Source organism: Euprymna scolopes, chromosome 24, assembly GCF_053919585.1.
Source record: "Euprymna scolopes isolate OS-2025 chromosome 24, ASM5391958v1, whole genome shotgun sequence".
NCBI lineage: Eukaryota > Metazoa > Mollusca > Cephalopoda > Sepiida > Sepiolidae > Euprymna > Euprymna scolopes.
The window spans coordinates 107,594,021-107,613,753 of record NC_136505.1 but is presented as its reverse complement, the minus strand read 5'-3'; the positions used below and the strand labels follow the sequence as shown (position 1 = coordinate 107,613,753).

At 31.0% G+C, this 19,733-nt stretch overlaps 1 protein-coding gene across 1 annotated transcript in view; it reads right to left on the bottom strand.

Moving 5' to 3' along the window:
• LOC145246897 (diamine acetyltransferase 1-like) overlaps positions 1-8,935 on the bottom strand; it is a 40,905-nt gene extending 31,970 nt beyond the window's left edge. Inside the window, exon 1 of the mRNA XM_080108769.1 lies at positions 8,780-8,935. Within this exon, the coding sequence (XP_079964895.1) occupies positions 8,780-8,854 (75 nt within the window). The 5' untranslated portion in view covers positions 8,855-8,935. The remainder of the gene's footprint in view (positions 1-8,779) is intronic.
• Positions 8,936-19,733: the final 10,798 nt, after the last annotated feature.

Genomic DNA, 19,733 nt, shown 5'->3' with positions numbered 1-19,733 from the left:
TGGATTTAAATTTGTAAATTAAATTTAACAATTTATTTTCCGACAAGGAGTACAAAGAAATTTTTTTCCTTATTCCATAGAGTCTCAATAAATGGCTATTATCCTCAGAGGAAACTAATTAGCAAAATTAAATTCATATAAAGTCGATCCTGGATATGACCTTGAACTATATCTGATGGTGAGGCCCCAGCTTGAGGGCTTTGAGGAGTGTGGAACCACCCCTTAATTGCCATTTCTCCCTGCTCCACTCTGACTTGGAGTGGTAGTACCTGTTAGGGTCCCAACAATGAGCTAAATAGAAACCGACTTGAAAAAAAAAATATATATATATATTCTATTAAAAAAATTTTCTTAAAAAAAAAAAAAAAAAAAAAAAAAAAATCACTGGATTCGGCATTAAATAACCTGAAAAGGGTTGATATGCCATAAAACAAAAACAACCAACCAACATCATATGTAGTTTATAAATGTTGCTAATTAGCACATAAATGGAATACTAAAATTTTGCTAGAAGTTATACATGCATGAAAATTTGAAAAAAAATGTCAAAAGGTAATAATATATATATATATATATATATAAATTCAAATATATTTAAGCATATTTTATGACTGAGCAATGCCGGACGTTCTGGACTGAAATACATAAGGTCCAGGGTTCGAGTCCTAATAAAAGTCAAGCTACGCTGAAGAGGGGTAGGGCCCCGAAACATGCATGTACGTAGACTACTGTTTTAAAAATAAAAAAAATAAATAAAAATATTATTTGTTTTCGTCCAAAGTAAAAAATGGGCAATTTCTAAAAAATACATCCGATCTTCAAGGTGAAGACGCTAACCTCAATATCGTTAAAAAAAAAAAAAAAAATCAACAAAAAAACTACATATACATACACATATATATATATATATATATATATATATATATATATATATATATATATATATATACAGTCCTAGTCAAAATCATAAGACCACTTAAGAAAGTAAACGTTTATGCATAATATCGAATTTTTAATCAAATAAATGGTTGAAACCATTGCCAAAAGGGAAAATATGGAAAAAAAAAATGAAATCTGCTTAATTCGAAACCTTAACGCTGATCTAATAATTATTTTTTAAAAAACAACCATTTTCACCTGGTCAAAATGATAAGACCACTGATATTTTTTCAAAACAAAAGTATATTGCATATCGTTCTTATAAATTGTCCTCACGTCATTAAGACTAATTAAATTGGCAGAAATTCTCATAAGAAATATAGGATGTAATCTAAGTTTAAAGGTCAATATGCATCTCTTATCTTTGCGATAATCATCGTTCTTTCTTTTAAGCTCTTAATATTAAGTGGCGTCATACACTGTCTGCAGCAAGTTCCATAAAAGAACATGAAAACAAAAAAGTGTCAGAATTCTTAGGGGTTTTTATTGATAAAAAAGTGGCTCTGATAACCTCCTAAAAGGGCCGTGCGTGGGCATATCTTTAGGCCAATCCAACCAACAGAACTTATCAAAATATAAAACGTAATAAAAACGAGGGACATGACAATCAACGTAAGAAAATACTAGATAATTATATGCAGTAATAGAAACCACAAAACTCGAGACGTGAAAAGAATCACAAGAAATTTTATAGTGACACACGCAAGGTCAAACGCTTTTTACCTTCTGAGTCAATTGACTCCAGGATACTGATCACATTACATTTATTGAAACAAGTTTACCTTTTGTTTTTCTTCATCTTATATACCAACTATATATATATATATATATATGTGTATGCATATATATACTAGCAGTTGTACCCGGCGTTCCCCGATATCAAACGTAACGTTAAATTCCTTTGAAAATAATGAAGTAAAAATAAAATGAAAGAAACTGAGACATGTGCGTGCGAGTATTATATTTTTTCTAAACAATCTGCGATCAAAACCTAAAGTCAAGTACGATACACATTAAACCTGCTTAACAAATTCTTTAAAAAGTGTTTTCAAATCTACTTATTCTTTACATAAGGAAGCTGTAATGTAGGCACCGCCAAAACTGGGGGGGGGGGCAGGTAAGTACTTTTTGACAGACCGTCTTTTTAAAAATCTACCAAAAATCAGGTAATTATCCAATCAATAAGAAATTTTCAGTGATTATTAAGAGAAGAATGAACTTAATAACAATGCACTTATTTTTCATAAACAATATTTATATATATATTTTTTTTTTGCTTACAAAACCCGCCCTTGTTTTGAGGGGGTTCCAAATATGCTTAAAATAATCATCTGAAACTGAACAAAACATATTATGTTGTTGTAAGGGACGGGATTATAGATCAAAAAAAAAAAAAAAACTTGTTTGCATACCTTATTTTGATGTCTGAATATCAGAACTTCGATTGTGTTCAATTATCCCGCTTTTGAGTTTTGAAGTGTGAAATTCGGTGAATATGTTAAGTAAAATAATTAATTTAAGTTAAGCAAAACAAAAAAAAATTTGTTTAATATTTATACGAAAAAAGACATTTTAAAATCTTTGATAAATAAATTAACAATTTCTTTTTAGCGAGCCGAATAATGCATGACCATTATTAAACAGAGCATGCTTTGAAGAATCGATACAAAAAAAAAAAAAATTTGATAAATATTGTGCCCTTTGTGTTAAAAATATCATTATTTTTTTCGATCAAGTTTGGAAACGTTTGCCGCCTTTCGACTACGGTGGACCAAACGCGCTGAAATAATTTTTTTTATTCTGCTTTAAATTGCCCCCCTCCCCATTTTGAAGAGCCTGACCCCCACACACATACACATTAAAAACCAAACTCATACAAATGGTCACCCATCTGGTACTGGCCAGCCTCAGCGTTAATAATACATTGAAATTTTCGTCACTGAAAAATAATTTTTTTGGTTTTTTTGGTCTTCCATAAGTTTGCTTTTTTATCAAGCACAAATGTAAACAGTAATCAAATCGACTCGAAGTAACTGGTTGCCTATATGAATAAGTGGAATTATTTGAAATCCAGGTACTTATATTATAATATTTTTGCATATTCTCATAGAAAATCACCCTAAATCTTAGTTGGACAAGAAATAAACAAATTAATTCCAATTGTTAACTTTTGGGGAAAATTTAACATTTAAAATTTAATTAAAAATAGTAGAAAAAGTTTTACATTATTCTGTTTTCTATATGATAAAATTCAGGGTTTTATCTTTCTGGAAAAAAAAAGTTACTCAGAAATAATGGATTTTAATAAATGTAATTTCGTTTTAAAAAACAACAACTTGATTTTTCGGCCATTTTTGGCGGTGCCTACTGTAATGTGAATGATTCCTGCATACGCAGTCGAGAAACAGTTGATAAACAATGACCCCAAAGTACCATTTTTTTTTATTTTGACCCTTTAGCAGCCTTTGTATTAGGTAGGTCCAACTGCTTGCTCTCTTAAATAGAGATTAGAAGTATGTTCCTATATGTATAAGTAGTGTATTTCACCGTCTGAAGAGTGGCTATTTTGGAATATTTTTGCATGACATAATGTTTGAAATTTTCCGAATGGTCATGAAACGAATATGAAAATACAAACTATGATGCTATCATTTTTTATTCTTATTGTCTTGATTTTATGAAAATATATATATATATATATATCTATATATATATATATAAAAGTAAACGTGTGTGTGTGTACATTTCTCTACGCAATAACTGTCAATTTTTAGTCTACAGACTCGAAATTTGATATACAAGGTACTGAGATTTGGGAAAATCCATGTGATCGGGTTTCAGCCAGAAATTTTGCTGTTAAGGGGGTCAAAGTTCAACGATTTGACCTTCGAGAACTCTACCAAACTACTCCGACAATTTTGGGTCTAAACACTTGACATTTTAGATATTGGTTCATTGGACATGGATTTAACTTAATAACTTGATTTGAGCCCAACACAATAAATATTAAGGGGTCATAATAGGGGTCAAAGTTTTAAAAATTACTGCATTATTTTTTTTCTTTTGCTCAGCATACACCGCCAAACACCCAGCAACGCCGGGCTGAAATGCTAGTATATATAGAAAAGTGAAGGTGTCTGTGTGTGTACATTTCTCTACGCAATAACTCTGTCAATTTTAAGTCTACAGGCTCGAAATTTGATATACAGGGTACTGAGATTTGGGAAAATCTTTGCAATCCGTTTTCGATCAGAAATTTGGCTGTTAAGAGGTCAAAGTTCAACGATTTGACCTTTGAGAACTCTACCAAACTCCTCCGGCAATTTTGGGTATAAACAATTGAAATTTAAGAAATGGAAATTCATTTCAGCCCAGCGTTGCCCGGGTGTTTGGAGGTGTATGTTGAGCAAAAAAGAAAGAAAAAAGTGGTCAACGATTTGACCTTTGAGAACTCTACCAAACTCCTCCGTCAATTTTGGGTCTAAACACTCGAAATTTTAGATATAGGTTTCTTGGACATGATTCTAACTTAATAACTTGATTTGAGCCCCAAACAATGAATGTTAAGGGGTCATAATAGGGGTCAACGTTTTAAAAAAATTACCGCTTTTTTCTTTTCTTTTTTTTTTTGCTCAACATACACCTCCAAACACCCGGGCAACGCCGGGCTGAAATTCTAGTATATATATATATATATATATATATATATATATTACTTGTTTATTGTTATATAAACATGCTCACATCCCGCTGCTACAAATAGCCACTTGTTTCAATCAAACAACAGATATCATCAGGCAGCGACTTGACTATTCAAAAGTTCAATGAATAACCATTCATTATTCATTGAACTTTTGAATAGTCAAGTCGCTGCCTGATGATAACTGTTGTTTGATTGAAACAAGTGGCTATTTGTAGCAGCGGGATGTGAGCATGTTTATATAACAATAAACAAGTATTATCAGCTCTTTTTATTGAGCACTATCTAACAACCTCGTTGAATTCATTAGTCCATTACTTTTGAATATAAAAAAACCCGAGTATATATATATATATATATATATATATATATATATATATATATATATATATCTGGCTGAGATAATTTTATAAACATTAATTCTTTAATATTTATAATTTACTTTAATTTTACCATCTTGTATCATTTTAGTATATTCAATTGTAATTTTCATTTTATATATACATATATATATATATATATATATATATATACACACACATACACACACACTGGTAGCCAAATTGAATATTGAAATGCTCATATCTTTGGTTCTATGGAACAAAACTAAATGAAAATCACCGGGCTTTTTGAAGATTATAATACTGTTCTATGGTTAAAATTTTATGATAATTGGTTAAAAAAAAAAAAAAAAAGAACTTATACTTTCAAACTTATAAAATATGCTCAAATTCGCCTACATTTGTATATATATATATATGTATAGTGTTCTGCAAGCCAGCTTTAGTTTTGCTGCTTCGGTTGTGTCTTTGTGGCCATTAATATATATATAATGATAATTAAATAATAATTATTCATTAATACCTACAGACACTAGTGTTTCATACTTATGCAACCATCAGTGTAGAATAACAATTCCTGCTGGTAATGAGATCCAAATCCAGCCACAAAGTCACCTTTACCTCAAGGCCACCAAATTGCCACGGGGAGGAAGGAAATCAAGAATTATTAAACACTGAATTCAGGTGAGTATAATAACAATCTAGAGTGTTATATATATATATGTACTTATAGACACTGGCAATAGGAACTGACCAATCAAATAGATCCATATTCTGCTAGCAACCAATCAGAAAATGGAATTACTCCATAAAATATTGGGTCTTTTAGAATTACCACACATAATTTATTTGCGTCCACACAAGAAAGATCTTTGCTCTTCGCCTGCAAAATCTGAAAGTCCAAGACTTATACAGATCAGCTACCCACTATTTTTCATCTCCAGGACTTGTACAAATTAGCTACCCATTGGAAACTCTACTGAAATTAAACAAGGCTTTCAATTCAAAAGTGAAGCCCTCCTTCTATATGTTAAGAATGGCTTTCTAAATAATAATGTTCTTATTTCAGCATGGTTAATAAAGTGCACAAGTACCTTTTCTCCAACGAGTCATCAGGTTATTTTAAGGAAATCTTTTCAACTTTATTATTTTTGTGGAAGGGGGAGGGGGTTATTTACGTATTATCAACACCTTCCAATAAATCAACCTCCACCACTATCAAAAAGAAAATAAAATGAGATCCTACTATTTTAGGTGATTACATGTGAATACCCTGAAAACCCTGGTGGAAAGAAGAAAAATCAATTATTTTAGAATTTAGAATGGGAAAATCAGCTTCGTATATAAATTTAATGTAAAATGATCCTCTACTTCCGAGTTATTCTAGCATTTCAGAGCAGTTAATCTTTTCTTTTTTTTTTTTTTTTTTTTTTGTCTTATGGAGATAAATCCTGTGAGGGGAGGGATCTAATTTTTAGGCAATTATGTGTTTTACACCCTTGTCACTCGGACTTATGGTTAGTGGTAAAAAATTTGGTTAACTGCCCTAAAATATATATAATGGCCCGAAAATGGGGGATCATTTTATGCTAAATTTATGTACGAAACTAATTCGTGGTTTTAAATTCTAAAATATTTGTGTGTGCGTGTGTGTGTGTGTGTGTGTGTTTATTATTTTTCTTTCCACTAAGATTTTTGGAGTGTTCACACGTAATCGCCTAAAAAAGTATAATCTTCCTTTGAGAAGGGGGTTAATTAAGAGGAGGGTGTTAATCTACAATTTTATCAAATTTTAAACGTCTAACCTAACTTACTTTTACATTCGTATGCGTTAGTATCATCGATGGTGTTTTTATTTATTTTTTTTTTTTTGGTACTAATGCAGAGAGTGATCCGGACGTAAATAATAAAGCTGTTATTTTAAAAGCCATTCTTAACATGGGGAGGGTGTTTTGTACCTATTCTATACTTTAACCTTACAATTGAATAAAAAAAAAGCATGTCATAAAACTTTAATTAAACTTGGAAATACGATTTAAAAAATAGCGCGGATCACTCTCTGCACTAGCACCGTTTTTTTTTTTGTTTTTTTTTTATTTTCACTGCTTTCAAATTTCGTATCGTCTGTCGAACTTGAGCACTTTATACGTAGCGTAGGTCTTCAGACTCGTAAATACTCGAGAGTGACTCCGTAAGTCTCACTTTTAATATCGGTCAAAATCAATTATTAAGTTCATCTGTACTCTTAAAAGTAAGTGCTTATGTATTTTTAGTACCACGCTATTTTTAAATAATCTTTTCATGTTAAATTCAAGTTTCACAATATCTATTTGTTGACCGGGATATATATATATATATATATATATATATATATATATATATATATGGACCGGGATGAATTTTTAACTTAAATTCAATTTTTACGGTATCTTTTGTTCATTAAATTATTAAGTAAAAGTACAGAATAGTCACAAAACATCCTCCTCTCCCCATGAAAAGAATGGCTTTCTAAATAATAGCATTATTATTTCAGCACGGTACAAGCGCCAGAAGATAAGACTTGATCAATTTATGTGATTTTTGGAATATGACATTTTCGTTTCGTGACGAGTACGTACATCATAAAGAGTTTTTTTTTTTATTTGTTTATGTATTTTTTGGTAATCGTGAAGAAAGAGAGAGCCTGTTTCCTCCGTTTGACTATAGGTGGCGTTACTGTCTGTCCACCCAGTTACGGAAGCACAAAATGTATATAATGCCACCCTTAAAATAAAAATAAATGTTTTTGTTATATTTTAATTTTAAACATGGTTTCATTTTTGGGGGGTGGGGGGTGCAAACATATTTAAGTTTTGTTTTTTGTTTTTTCAAACATATTTACGTTTTTTTGTTGTTTGTTTTTGCAAGCATATTTAAGTTTTATTTTTCCAAACATTTACGTGTTGTTGCTTGTTTATTTTAAAACATTTACGTTTTTTTTTTTTTGCAAGCATAAACTAAATATTTTTTAAATATTTTTCTTTTTGGTACCGCGCTATTTTTTAATAGTAGTTTCAAGTAAGATTCAGGTTTTACAATATCCTTTTTCAAATATATATATATATATATATATATATATATATATATATATATATACTTGCGGAAAAGGTAAAATAAGTGCAGAAAAATTAAGAAAAAAAAGGGGGGTCCATAAAAAAGATAAAAGAAAAAACGTTGATTTTTTTTATTATTATCATAAGAGCGTAAAAAATACTCGCGGAAAAACGGTTGTACCCATATGTTTAAAAGAAAAATATAGCAAAAACATTTAGTTTATGCTTGCAAAAAAAAAAAAAAAAACGTAAATGTTTAAAAATAAACAAGCATCAAAACGTAAATGTTTGGAAAAATAAAACTTAAATATGTTTGCAAAAAAATAAAACTTAAATATGTTTGCACAAAAAAAAAAGAAAAAGAAACATGTATAAAATAAAAATATAACAAAAACATTTATTTTTATTTCAAAGGTGGCATTATATACATTTTGTACTTCCGTAACTGGGTGGACAGACAGTAACGCCACCTATAGTCGAACGGAGGAAACAGGCTCTCTCTTTCTTCACGATTACCTATTTTTTTATGTGTGTGTTTTTAATTAAGTCGAATTTTAAATAAGAGGGCATTTTTTTTTTTTTTAATATTTTGTTTATTTATGTCAAATTAAATCAAATGCATTCGCTTTCTAATTGCGGAGATTTATATCCCAACTTTAAGTGGTTCTATTAAAAGGTTTTAAATAAATAAAATAGACGTTGCTTACCTTAATTAACCTGTGTACATGGTCGCAATCGTCAACACGACCAGGTCGGATGAAAAAATTCTCGGTTGCAGACATGACGCTAAAAAACAATGAAACACGAATCGACTGCGCGGATTTTCCAAGGGCAGATAACTCTAATGACTTAATTTTTAAACAAATCAGATTAGTCCAGACGAATTCAAAATTGATGATGATAATGATGATGATGAGGGGGGAGATGAGGATGAGGGTTTTATTTAAAATTCAACCTAATAAAAAACGGGTGCAAGTTCAGATTGGCACTTATGGCGATAAACATAAAATGAAAAAAAAAAACTTTATCTTGTAATTACTTAAAAAAAAAAGAAGCTTATTCAACTTAAATATTAAGTCCAATACTTAGTTGTTTTTTATTGTGTTTCTTTTGTTTGTTTGTTTTATGAAGACTAGACAACGCGTTGTTCATGCGTTATCGACAGCCCCAGTAACTCTTGCTTCTCCATATTTGTCCCTCACTCCTCGTCTCGAATGAGTGATATTTCTGGCAAAGGGAGAAGAAAAGGTGGAACACTAGGGCAACATTTTTTTTACACAGGAATCACTAGGTGTATCAGAAATTTCGTGAAAAATAGTGAATAATTCCACCCCATCTTTCCAAGCTTATAACTTCTCGAAAAATGTAATTCAAGCCCTATTTTTTTTCAATTAAAGGAGCAAGGACCAAGGTTTCATTAAAAAAAAAATTAAAAAAAGAACAACGTGTTTTTTTTTTTTTTAATGTTTTAAACTTCGGACTTTACAGGTAAATTTCTAAAAAACACTACTTTTTTTGTTTTAAATTTGAATATATTATTTATTGACCTTTTCTCTTCAATTTGTGATATATAACACTTTGGTGAGTAAATTAATTATTTACTTTTTAATAGACATTTCAAAATGGGAGGCGTAAATTATTCGACCCCTTGTCTTTCCAAGCTTATAACTACTCGAAAAATGTAATTCAAGCCCTAATTTTTTTTTTCAATTAAAGGAGCAAGGACCAAGGTTTCATTAAAAAAATCAAAAGAAAAAACAAACAAGGTGGTTTTAAAAAAAAGGTTTTAAACTTCGAACTTTACAGGTAAATTTCTAAAAAACACTACTTTTTTTGTTTTAAATTTGAATATATTATTTATTGACCTTTTCTCTTCAATTTGTGATATATAAAACTTTGGTGAGTAAATTAATTATTTACTTTTTAATAGACACTTGAAAATGAGGGGGGGCGTGAATTTAAAAAGAAACGTTTGTCTAAAATATTATATTCAGTTTATTGGAAAGAGCATAAAATTTCACATTGACCTTGAAAATATCGTAAAAATAGAATCAATAGAAAAATTTTGATAGATTTTTAAAGTTTAAAAATTGAAAAATATTGAGTTCGTAAAATTCATTACTGTTTTTAAAAAAAATATATTTCTATTACTTTTAAAACAACTTTAATAGTTTATTTTGGAAGTATAATCCATAAAGAAAATAAACAACCCAATTTTAAAAGAGAAATTACGAGTTTTTTATATTTTATTCGCAGTTTCGCGTTAGGGGTATCAAAAATTCCTACAAAAATTCTGATACACCTAAGGAATCACCACTTATCAAGGCCCGGAGGCCACTCAAGGATAAGGGTTAATGGGTATACATTAGTCAATGTGATTATTGCGTAGTAAACATAAGTAGCGGGAATTTTGTAAATTGGATTACTTAGGAGGACGGTTCATCAAGAACTTGTTTACATTGGACTTGAAAACAATCAGATTGTAGTCAGCTGTGGAAAAGAAGTTGCAAGAAAGAGAAAATGGCATCCTCCAAAGCTACAAAGTCTATTTTGAATTCTGTCGGCAGGATAAGCTGCTTCTAGCAGTTCCTGTCCAGATGTGGCAACACTACTCCATCGTTGGCCGTTGGCCGTTGGCTGAAATCCAATTACAAGAGACCAAAGCAGACCAATTACAAGAAACAAAACCAGCCACCTCTTTCCCCATTGTACCACAAGCTCAACATCAGAGGAGAGAGAATCAGAGAGAACTTGGTCTTTCATGTGCTACCATAGAGTGTAGTGTCATCAACATAAATGTCTACGAATGATGTACGGATGTGATTTGGAAGATCATTAATGTAGATCAGGAAGAGAGTTGGGCCCAGGATAGATCCCTGAGGGACTCCAACACTAATACTGAGAGCTTCTGATTTCTGCCCATCAATTACTACTCTTATGAACCTATCAGAGAGAAATGATTTAATAATTGAGAAGACATTCCAAGCTATACCATAGCTTGAGATCATGTGAAGTAGATCTTTATGCCATATCTTATCAAAGAGCAATTGCCCTAGAGAGGAAGCCTCCATCGAGAGATTCGTTAATCCTATGAGTAAGCACGTCTGTTGTAGATCTAGTAGAACCGAAACCATATTGCACGTCACTAACAAGGTTGTTTTTGCTGAGATGGTTTTACACAGATTCCTGCAGCTTACTCATGATGCACAGAAGACTTATTGGTCTATATTGAAAGGAAGATTGAAAGAAAGATGAGCGATCACCTGAATTCTTAAATACATGGCATACTGATGAGATTTGCCAAGGTGTTGGGAAGCATTTCTCCTTAATACAACGTTTAAATAACTTTGTAATTATGGGTGCTAGTTCTGGTTGAAGCTTTTTGAGCACTATAATTGGAATGCCGTCAGGGCCAGTTGCTTTACTGGAATCAAGGTTTTTGATTAGCTTGGCAACATCACATACAGATATTTGTATATCGCATAGTGTGTTTTCAGGTACAGGAGGAAATACTGGGGGTTGGCGGCCTTGGTGATAAAGGGTAGAATTAGCTGCAAAGATATTGACAAAGAGTTTGGAAACAGTTTAGTGAAACACACAAAAAATGGCAACGTCTGTGTAATGCAGAAGTGCCCATAAAAATTACGTAAATCAATCAAGTCCCAAAAGAAGCTGATGGTTTAAAAAATTCATAACTTTCTTAATTTTTTATATTTTTCTTTTATTTTTTCAAATCATCTGGAGTAACCCTTCCAAGGTTATCATGAGTCGTTACACTACCGGGGAGTCGTATTTTCGGTAGAATGAGTATGTCATCTCCCTAAATCTGGTAGACCCTGTACGGCAAGAAGTGATGAGAATCGTTAGAAATTAGCAGAGTGTGGCCGAGGATCCATCCACATCATTAAGAAGAAGATAAAGTCAAATTGGGGTCTCTCGATCAATGTGGTTCCAGTAGGACAGTGGAACGGCGCATATGGCATAAATAGAAATATTAAATCTGCTCCAGGACATATTCGGCAACTGAATAATTTCTCGTGGCTGTGAGATAAATTGGCCATCGCGCTTGCCAGATCTCACATGTGCAGATTTCTTCCCTTGGGGTTACCTCAAAGAGCGGGTATATGCAAACAAATCAGCCACAATAAATGCCTATAAAAAGAGTATAGAGGAGGAAATTAGGGCCATAAGCCCTGAAACATTAAGTGATGTGCTGGACAATGCCCTGCAGAGAGCACAAGAGTGTGAAAATGAAAATGGTGGACATTTGAGTAACATCATTTTTCATAACTAAAATTAGATCTTGTGAAAAACATACCCTAGATTAAGTTGTATAAATAAAATAAAAATAAGTAGACTATGATATCTTACTATATTTCAAAAGATTACGGAGAGGCTCATCTACCTACATATGAAAATTGGAAAGCATAACTTAAATATTGAGGAATTTAATCAAATTTAAAATCCGTCTGTAGTTTTTCTTTTCTTTTTTTCTTTGTGACTAAATTAAAATTTACGATTTGGAGCAATTTTACTACTGTTACGTAAGGGTGTTATTATTAGACGAAGGTACCACTTGTGCACGTATGATACGTGAGTTCTTATTTAGTGTTCTTGTTTGTATTAGAAAGTCTTAGAGTGATAGGCTGTCTTAGGAGAGTTCATGTTGTAAGTGTTCATATTGTAAGACATCAACAGCTGTATATAAAGAGAGAGTGAGAGTTTATAAATGAGAGAGATTGCATATAAATACATTTTGAGAAGGTGTTTTCATATCTAGAGAGACAGACCGATAGGTTAGCATTTATGCCGATGGATTGACAGGTTGGCATTTATGCTTTGACAGTTCGTATGAACGGGAGTGTTTATATAACATAAATAGAACGACACATATACTTTCTAAACATATATTTTTTAGATGATGAATCTCGGATAGTTCTTATATATAAATTTACAATACCTTTTTCATGTAATGATGGACACAGGAGACGGCAGTTATAAAAAAACATGATGAGCATTTATTCTTCCAACTTGACTGGTCAATGGCTTTGCATTCAGGAATTCAAAGGTTCTTTCTTTACATCTTGTTCTGTTTAAATCCCTCTCGCTTCCAGAGGCCAAGGTTCGAACTGAACCTTCTCTTCCCTGGTCAAACTCTCGTCTGACTCTGACTCTCTGCCTTCCTTCTTCTGACTTCCCACTAACTCTAACTCTCACTTCCTATATTGAGAAATCCATGCATGTCCGGCGAACATGACCACAATTCACGTGCCATCAACATGCGCGACCTGCACGTTTCCGAACATTCTGATTTCCCATTTTTCCTTTGTTGTTTTCACAAAGGAATTCAACCTACATATCTAATTCCTTTAACCCATATTTTATTATCCACATTCTTCTAACAATGAATAGTTTATTTATTATTTATTTCATCAGTATTAACAATTTACTGGACATTCCATTTAAACCTATTGTTCTTTAAAACTTATCTCTAGGGTTCGATTCCTGCTTTCTCTCATTTTATTTTCATTTTAACTAAATCTCTCTATTTTTATACTTCCATGAAAAGGGGACAGCCCTTATCATGTAACACTACTAAACTGTATTGAATATGATGCTTATTTTTCACTCTTGACACTTAGATTTTAGTTATCTCCCGTTGTTTATTTTATCGGATTCAGTAATGGCTAACGAAGACACTACGATTCACTTAGTCGTAAAATTTGATTTGCTTGAATAAAAAAAGCTACTTGATCTAATTACGTGATTTTTGGAATATTTCATCTTCGTTCCGTGACTAGTACACACATCATACAAATATTTCTGAATTTTCTTTATTTTTAAATACCGCCATAAGTGCCAATCTGAACTTGCATAAAAAACTTATAGAAAAAAATCTGGTGCTTGTTCGGATTGGCACTTATGGTACGTACATCATCCTACTATTATTTACTTGCCTCCCCACGAGGGCAGAGAGACACAAGGTCGGTTTTTAATGTGAGCAAAATCCAGTTCTGCAAAAAGGGTCACTCTCGATAGGAACAAAAAAAAATTGCGTCAATCTAGAAAGATTTCTCCTCGACTGATCAAGGATAGAAAAGGTAAAGTGTAGTATCAGAACAGATACTACATTTTGCTCCCAGCAAAGTAAGAGTGTGACTACTATTATTGATGTTATCTTAACTTTCTCCATATTCCAAATCCCTTTCAGATCTTTGGCCAGTTCCATGTATTTGCTCTGCTTCTCTCCCTCCTTGATGTTCACTCTTTGGTTTGCTGTGATGGCAAAATCTACAATCTGGCAGGATTTTTCCATCTTGTTAACTGTTATGACATCCGGTCTTCCTGCTTGGATGGGTTTGTCTGTTTGTACGCACACGTCCCATAGGATTTTATGACTTCTGTTTACAAGAACTGCTGCTGCTTGGTGTTTGTACCATTTTGGTGCACTGCTTTTCCCACTTGATCATGTCCATAATATTATTATTTTTTTTTTTTTTACTATTATTATAATTATTTTTATTATTATTATTATTATTTTTATTATTATTATTTTTATTTATATTATTATTATTTTTTATTATTATTATTATTTTTATTATTATTATTATTATTATTATTTATTTTTATTATTATTATTTTTATTATTATTATGATTATTATGATTATTATTATTTTTATTATTATTATTATCTATATGACTTGAGTTCATCAGCTTGAATCAAAACCGGATCCCAAACTTATATATATACATATATATAGTAATTTATAAAATATATATGGCGATTAAGCTACACTGAATATTCTGCGTTTCATCCACTATAGGATTCGTCAAGACGAATCCTATAGTGGATGAAACGCAGAATATTCAGTGTAGCTTAATCGCCATATATATTTTATAAATTACTAACTAGCTCTACCTACGTATTGAGCACTTTTGAAGTAAATACTTTAAGTTTGCGCATAAATCTATACTTTCGGATATTAAATTTATATGAATAAATGAAGTAGTTATATATATATATATATATATATATATATATATATATATGTATATAGTTAAGAGTTTAATGTTTAAAATTGAAATCTTAAAACGGATATATAAATATTAATACTTTTTTTTACTTTTGAAATCACGACTCTAATATAATATATACGAAATCCGGACAAATTAACATATCATATTTAAGCGTATTTTACGCCCGGGCAAAACCGGGCGTCCCTCCTCCCACTAGTATATACATATATATATATATATATATATATATATATATATATATATATATATGTGTGTGGGGGGGGTGTATATGTGTGTGTGTGATGACTATATATATATATATATATGTGTGTGTGTGTGTGTGTGTATATATATATGTATATATGTGTGTGTGTGTGATGACTACATATATATATATATATATATATATATATATATAGTTTAGAGTTCAATGTTTAAAATTTTTAATCCCTAAACGGATATATGAATATTAATACTAATATATATAAGAAAATTCTACAGATTACCAACTACCGTAAACTAAATGCCTGTTTAGAAGATCAAATTAAAAACCCCAATTGCTTGAAAAATCGATAACGTAAAGATAAAAAAAAGCATATAATTTCATCCAGGCTGAAAAAATTGTTATAACCTCGATTACCTGAAACTCATATATAAGGAACTTAACAAATCCGATAAATCTGCTCCACCCAATACTCTCGATAGTATAAACATCGAAACTAAAAATTTACTAAAATCAATGAAAGTTCAAAATTATATTAAAATCCTAGCCACAGGCACGGCACCTCAAGATTCCCCCTTAAAGAGCACAAGCAAAACTTTTATTAGCTTGCTTTGCTCATCTATAACATCAATAAGTAAAAAGATCCTAGATAGAATTATGATTATTATTATTATTATTATTATTATTATTATTATTATTATTATTATTGCGTGAGGGTTATATTGTTTTAACCCATATTGATTCCTACCATTGCGTGAGGGGTGTTTGTTTATATTGAGTCAATAGAAAAAAATGAATTTTCTACATTGGCTCTAACTCAGTTAACAAAGGACTGAGCTTAATAAGATTTGACCTAATCCTCCTAAAAAAGACCCAATCTTTGCTACAAGGGACTCTGGCTTCACCGATCTTAAAATTAAAGTAATCCTACTAGCTAGACGATCCTTTACTTTGATAATAAACCCGGGACCAAAAAGGACACCCCTACCAACTTATGGGTCCTGAAACTCGGCCCAAGTCACAGACATAGTAAGTTTATATATATTAAAAGAACTCAAGCATAAATTTAAGAAGGATTACAATATATATTGTGCCCTCTTTACTAGTAGAGCCAGACTAAGAAAATACAATTTTCCATGGCAGGTGCTCGTCTGGGCTCCAATCTTTGACCCCCCCCCCCAATCTTTCATGAAAAACACCCGTATAGCTGAAACCACTGTCAATAATTTTCTCCACTCTTTATCTGTGCCTAAATCAAAGCGTAGAGTCCATGAACAAAGCTTCTTTCTTAGAAGTGCACGCCTTTGGAACTCTCTTCCGTTTGCCTGTATCCCACCTGACTACAACTTGGATGTCTTCAAGTCCAACATAAACAAATTCCTGATAAACCGCCCCCTTTCATAAGACACTTTATCAAATCTCCATTACTAACGATTACTACGAAATTATCCCATTGATTACTGTACACGCAATAACCCTTATCCTCGAGTGCCTTCCGGGCTTTGACCATGTGAAAGAACTTTGGCCTTTCCAAAACCATTGAGGCGAATAAAATATCTAAGTTCTTAGATGTCTCACTTAACACTATTCTAAACTTTCCAAGCATTAGTTAATTATTTAATTATTTATGAAGAAAGAAAATGAGGAAATAAAAAACGTATATAAATTGTTCCAAACCAGTTTGATTAATTTATCCCTGACGAAGAATGCTGAAGGATTGGAAAGTACTAGAACTTATCATAAATATGGGGATTACATCAGCCAGTTCCCGCCAGAAGTTAATACTGTTATTCAGAAGTTGGAAAGGATCGAAAATAGAATTAGTAGACAATGAAATATGTCTTACAGAAAAAGTGCGGCCCTAACAATATATATATATATATATATATATATATATATATATATATTGTGTATTTAGGCAGCATGTTTTTATTCAGAAAATATTGTTAAATAGCATGGAGTGTTTTTCTTAATGATCTGATTTTTGTAATTTTAGTCATTCTTTTTGCAAGTACTTTCAACTGATTTTCTTCAGTCATCTTGAGACAGTTTTTGATTACCGTTTCTGTTTAAAATCTAGATGCCTTCATATGCTTCATGTCAAATTACATTTAAATTAAAAACAAACTGATGGACGAAAACGCTTATGGAACTTTCCTACACAAATTCGACCAAAACAGAAGAATAATCATTCGAACAATGGAAAAATGACAAAAACAGATTATTAAGGAAAAATACTTCGTACTATTTTAAAATATCTGTCTGAATATATATATATATATATATATATATATATATATATATATATATATATATATATATATATATATTGTTTTTATTATTTCAACCTCGACGGATTTTTTTGTTTAAATCATTACAGGTTGTGTCAATAATAATTTAAGATTTAAATTATCTAATGAGATCAGCAGAACACGCGCGCGCGCGTACACATATACACACACACACACATACACATATATATATATATATATATATATATATATATATATATATATATATATATATATATATATATTAGCATGGGTACCCGGCGTTGCCTGCATTGACATGAAGTTCCGTATAGAAAACACCTGCTATACAAATCATTTTCATCATGGGCAACGTGGATACCCCCACAACAATTCCAAAAATAAAAAAGCGGATAAAAACATGTAAATGTAATCACCCCCAAAAAAAGAAGTACGTGTGGAGAAAAATATACATTTAGACACTTCCTTAGGCTTGATAACATTTGAGTCCGGCGTCGTTAGTATTTTTAGAATACTATTTCAACGCGAGTATTTTTCCAATATCGTTACTGGTTTCGATTTTAGTATGCTCCTTGAATCCAATGTCGTCAGTGTTTAGTTTTTTAGAACACTGTTTTTAAACGTGAGTACGTTCTCCGAATCCAATGTCGCCAGTGTTATGGCTTGCAATAAGCAACAAAGAAAACAGAATAAGGGAATAGAGTTTAAACAATGTATTACTGGAACAACAACGTAAAAGGTTACAACTGAAAAGAGTAGTAAACGTCACTGAGCAGGCGAGGGTCGCTCTAGTGTTTAATCCACACCTGGGATCAAAAGGTCTATGGTTTATATAATGGATAAAACAGTCCATTTGGAGGGTGACTCCCCCGCAACAATATAGAAATAAATGAAAGAGTAAAGTAAAGAACCTTTCGTATATATTAATCCAATTGTGGACAAACAAAGAAACAAACGAACAAACAGACAAATACGAATTTATATATATATATATATATATATATAAAGTACGTATTATATACGTTTAAAGCAATATATATATATATATAAAGATTTTGTTCCTTAGAAGTGCTGATTGAGTTTGAATAAAATAAAATACGTATTATATACGTTTAAAGCCAAAACAACGCATTATTACAAAATAAACATTTATTTTGTTTGAAATTTATATTGAAATTCATAAATATATTTTGAAGCAAAGAATTCCCCCCACTCTTTATCTGTGTCTAAACCTAAACGTAGATTCCATGAACAAAGCTTCTTTCTTAGAACTGCACGCCTATGGAATTGTCTTCCGTTTTCCTGTTTTCCGGCTGACTACAATATGGTTGTGTTCAAGTCTAAAGTAAATAAGTTCTTGATGAGCCGTTCCATATAAGTTATCAAATTTACCGAATTTTTATTACTAATGATTACTATATTGTCCAATTTCTACTGTACACTCTTTAACCCTTATCCTTGAGTGGCCTCTTGGCCTTGATAATGTGGTGATGCCTATGTAAAAAAAAAAGCTTCATCTTCAGTATGCCTTTCTTTTTTTTTTTTGTCATGTTGTTGTTGGAGCAGAGAATCAGAAAGTATAAGTCCGTTTGTTGTTTTTACGGTAGTTGTTTAAATCTAGAAACCATGCGTTTGATCACGCGGGATTCACGTTAAGATTTTTGTTCCTTAAAAAAAAAAGAAAGAAAGACATACTGAAGATGAAATTTCACTTCGAAATATATTTATGAATTTCAATATAAATTTCAAACAAAATAAATGTTTATTTTATAATAATGCGTTGTTTTGGCTTCAAACGTATTTAATACGTATTTTATTTTATTCAAACTCAATCAGCACTTCTAACGAACAAAAATCTTTATTTATATATATTGCTTTAAACGTATATAATATATATATATATACATATATATATACACATATATATATATGTATATATATGTGTATATATATATGTATTTATATGCGTATCTATATGTGTGTATATATATATGTATATATATGCGTATATATATATGTATATATATGTGTGTATATATATATGCGCATATATATGTGTATATATATATGTGTGTGTGTATATATATATGTACATATATATATATATATATATATATATATATATATATATATATATATATATATATATA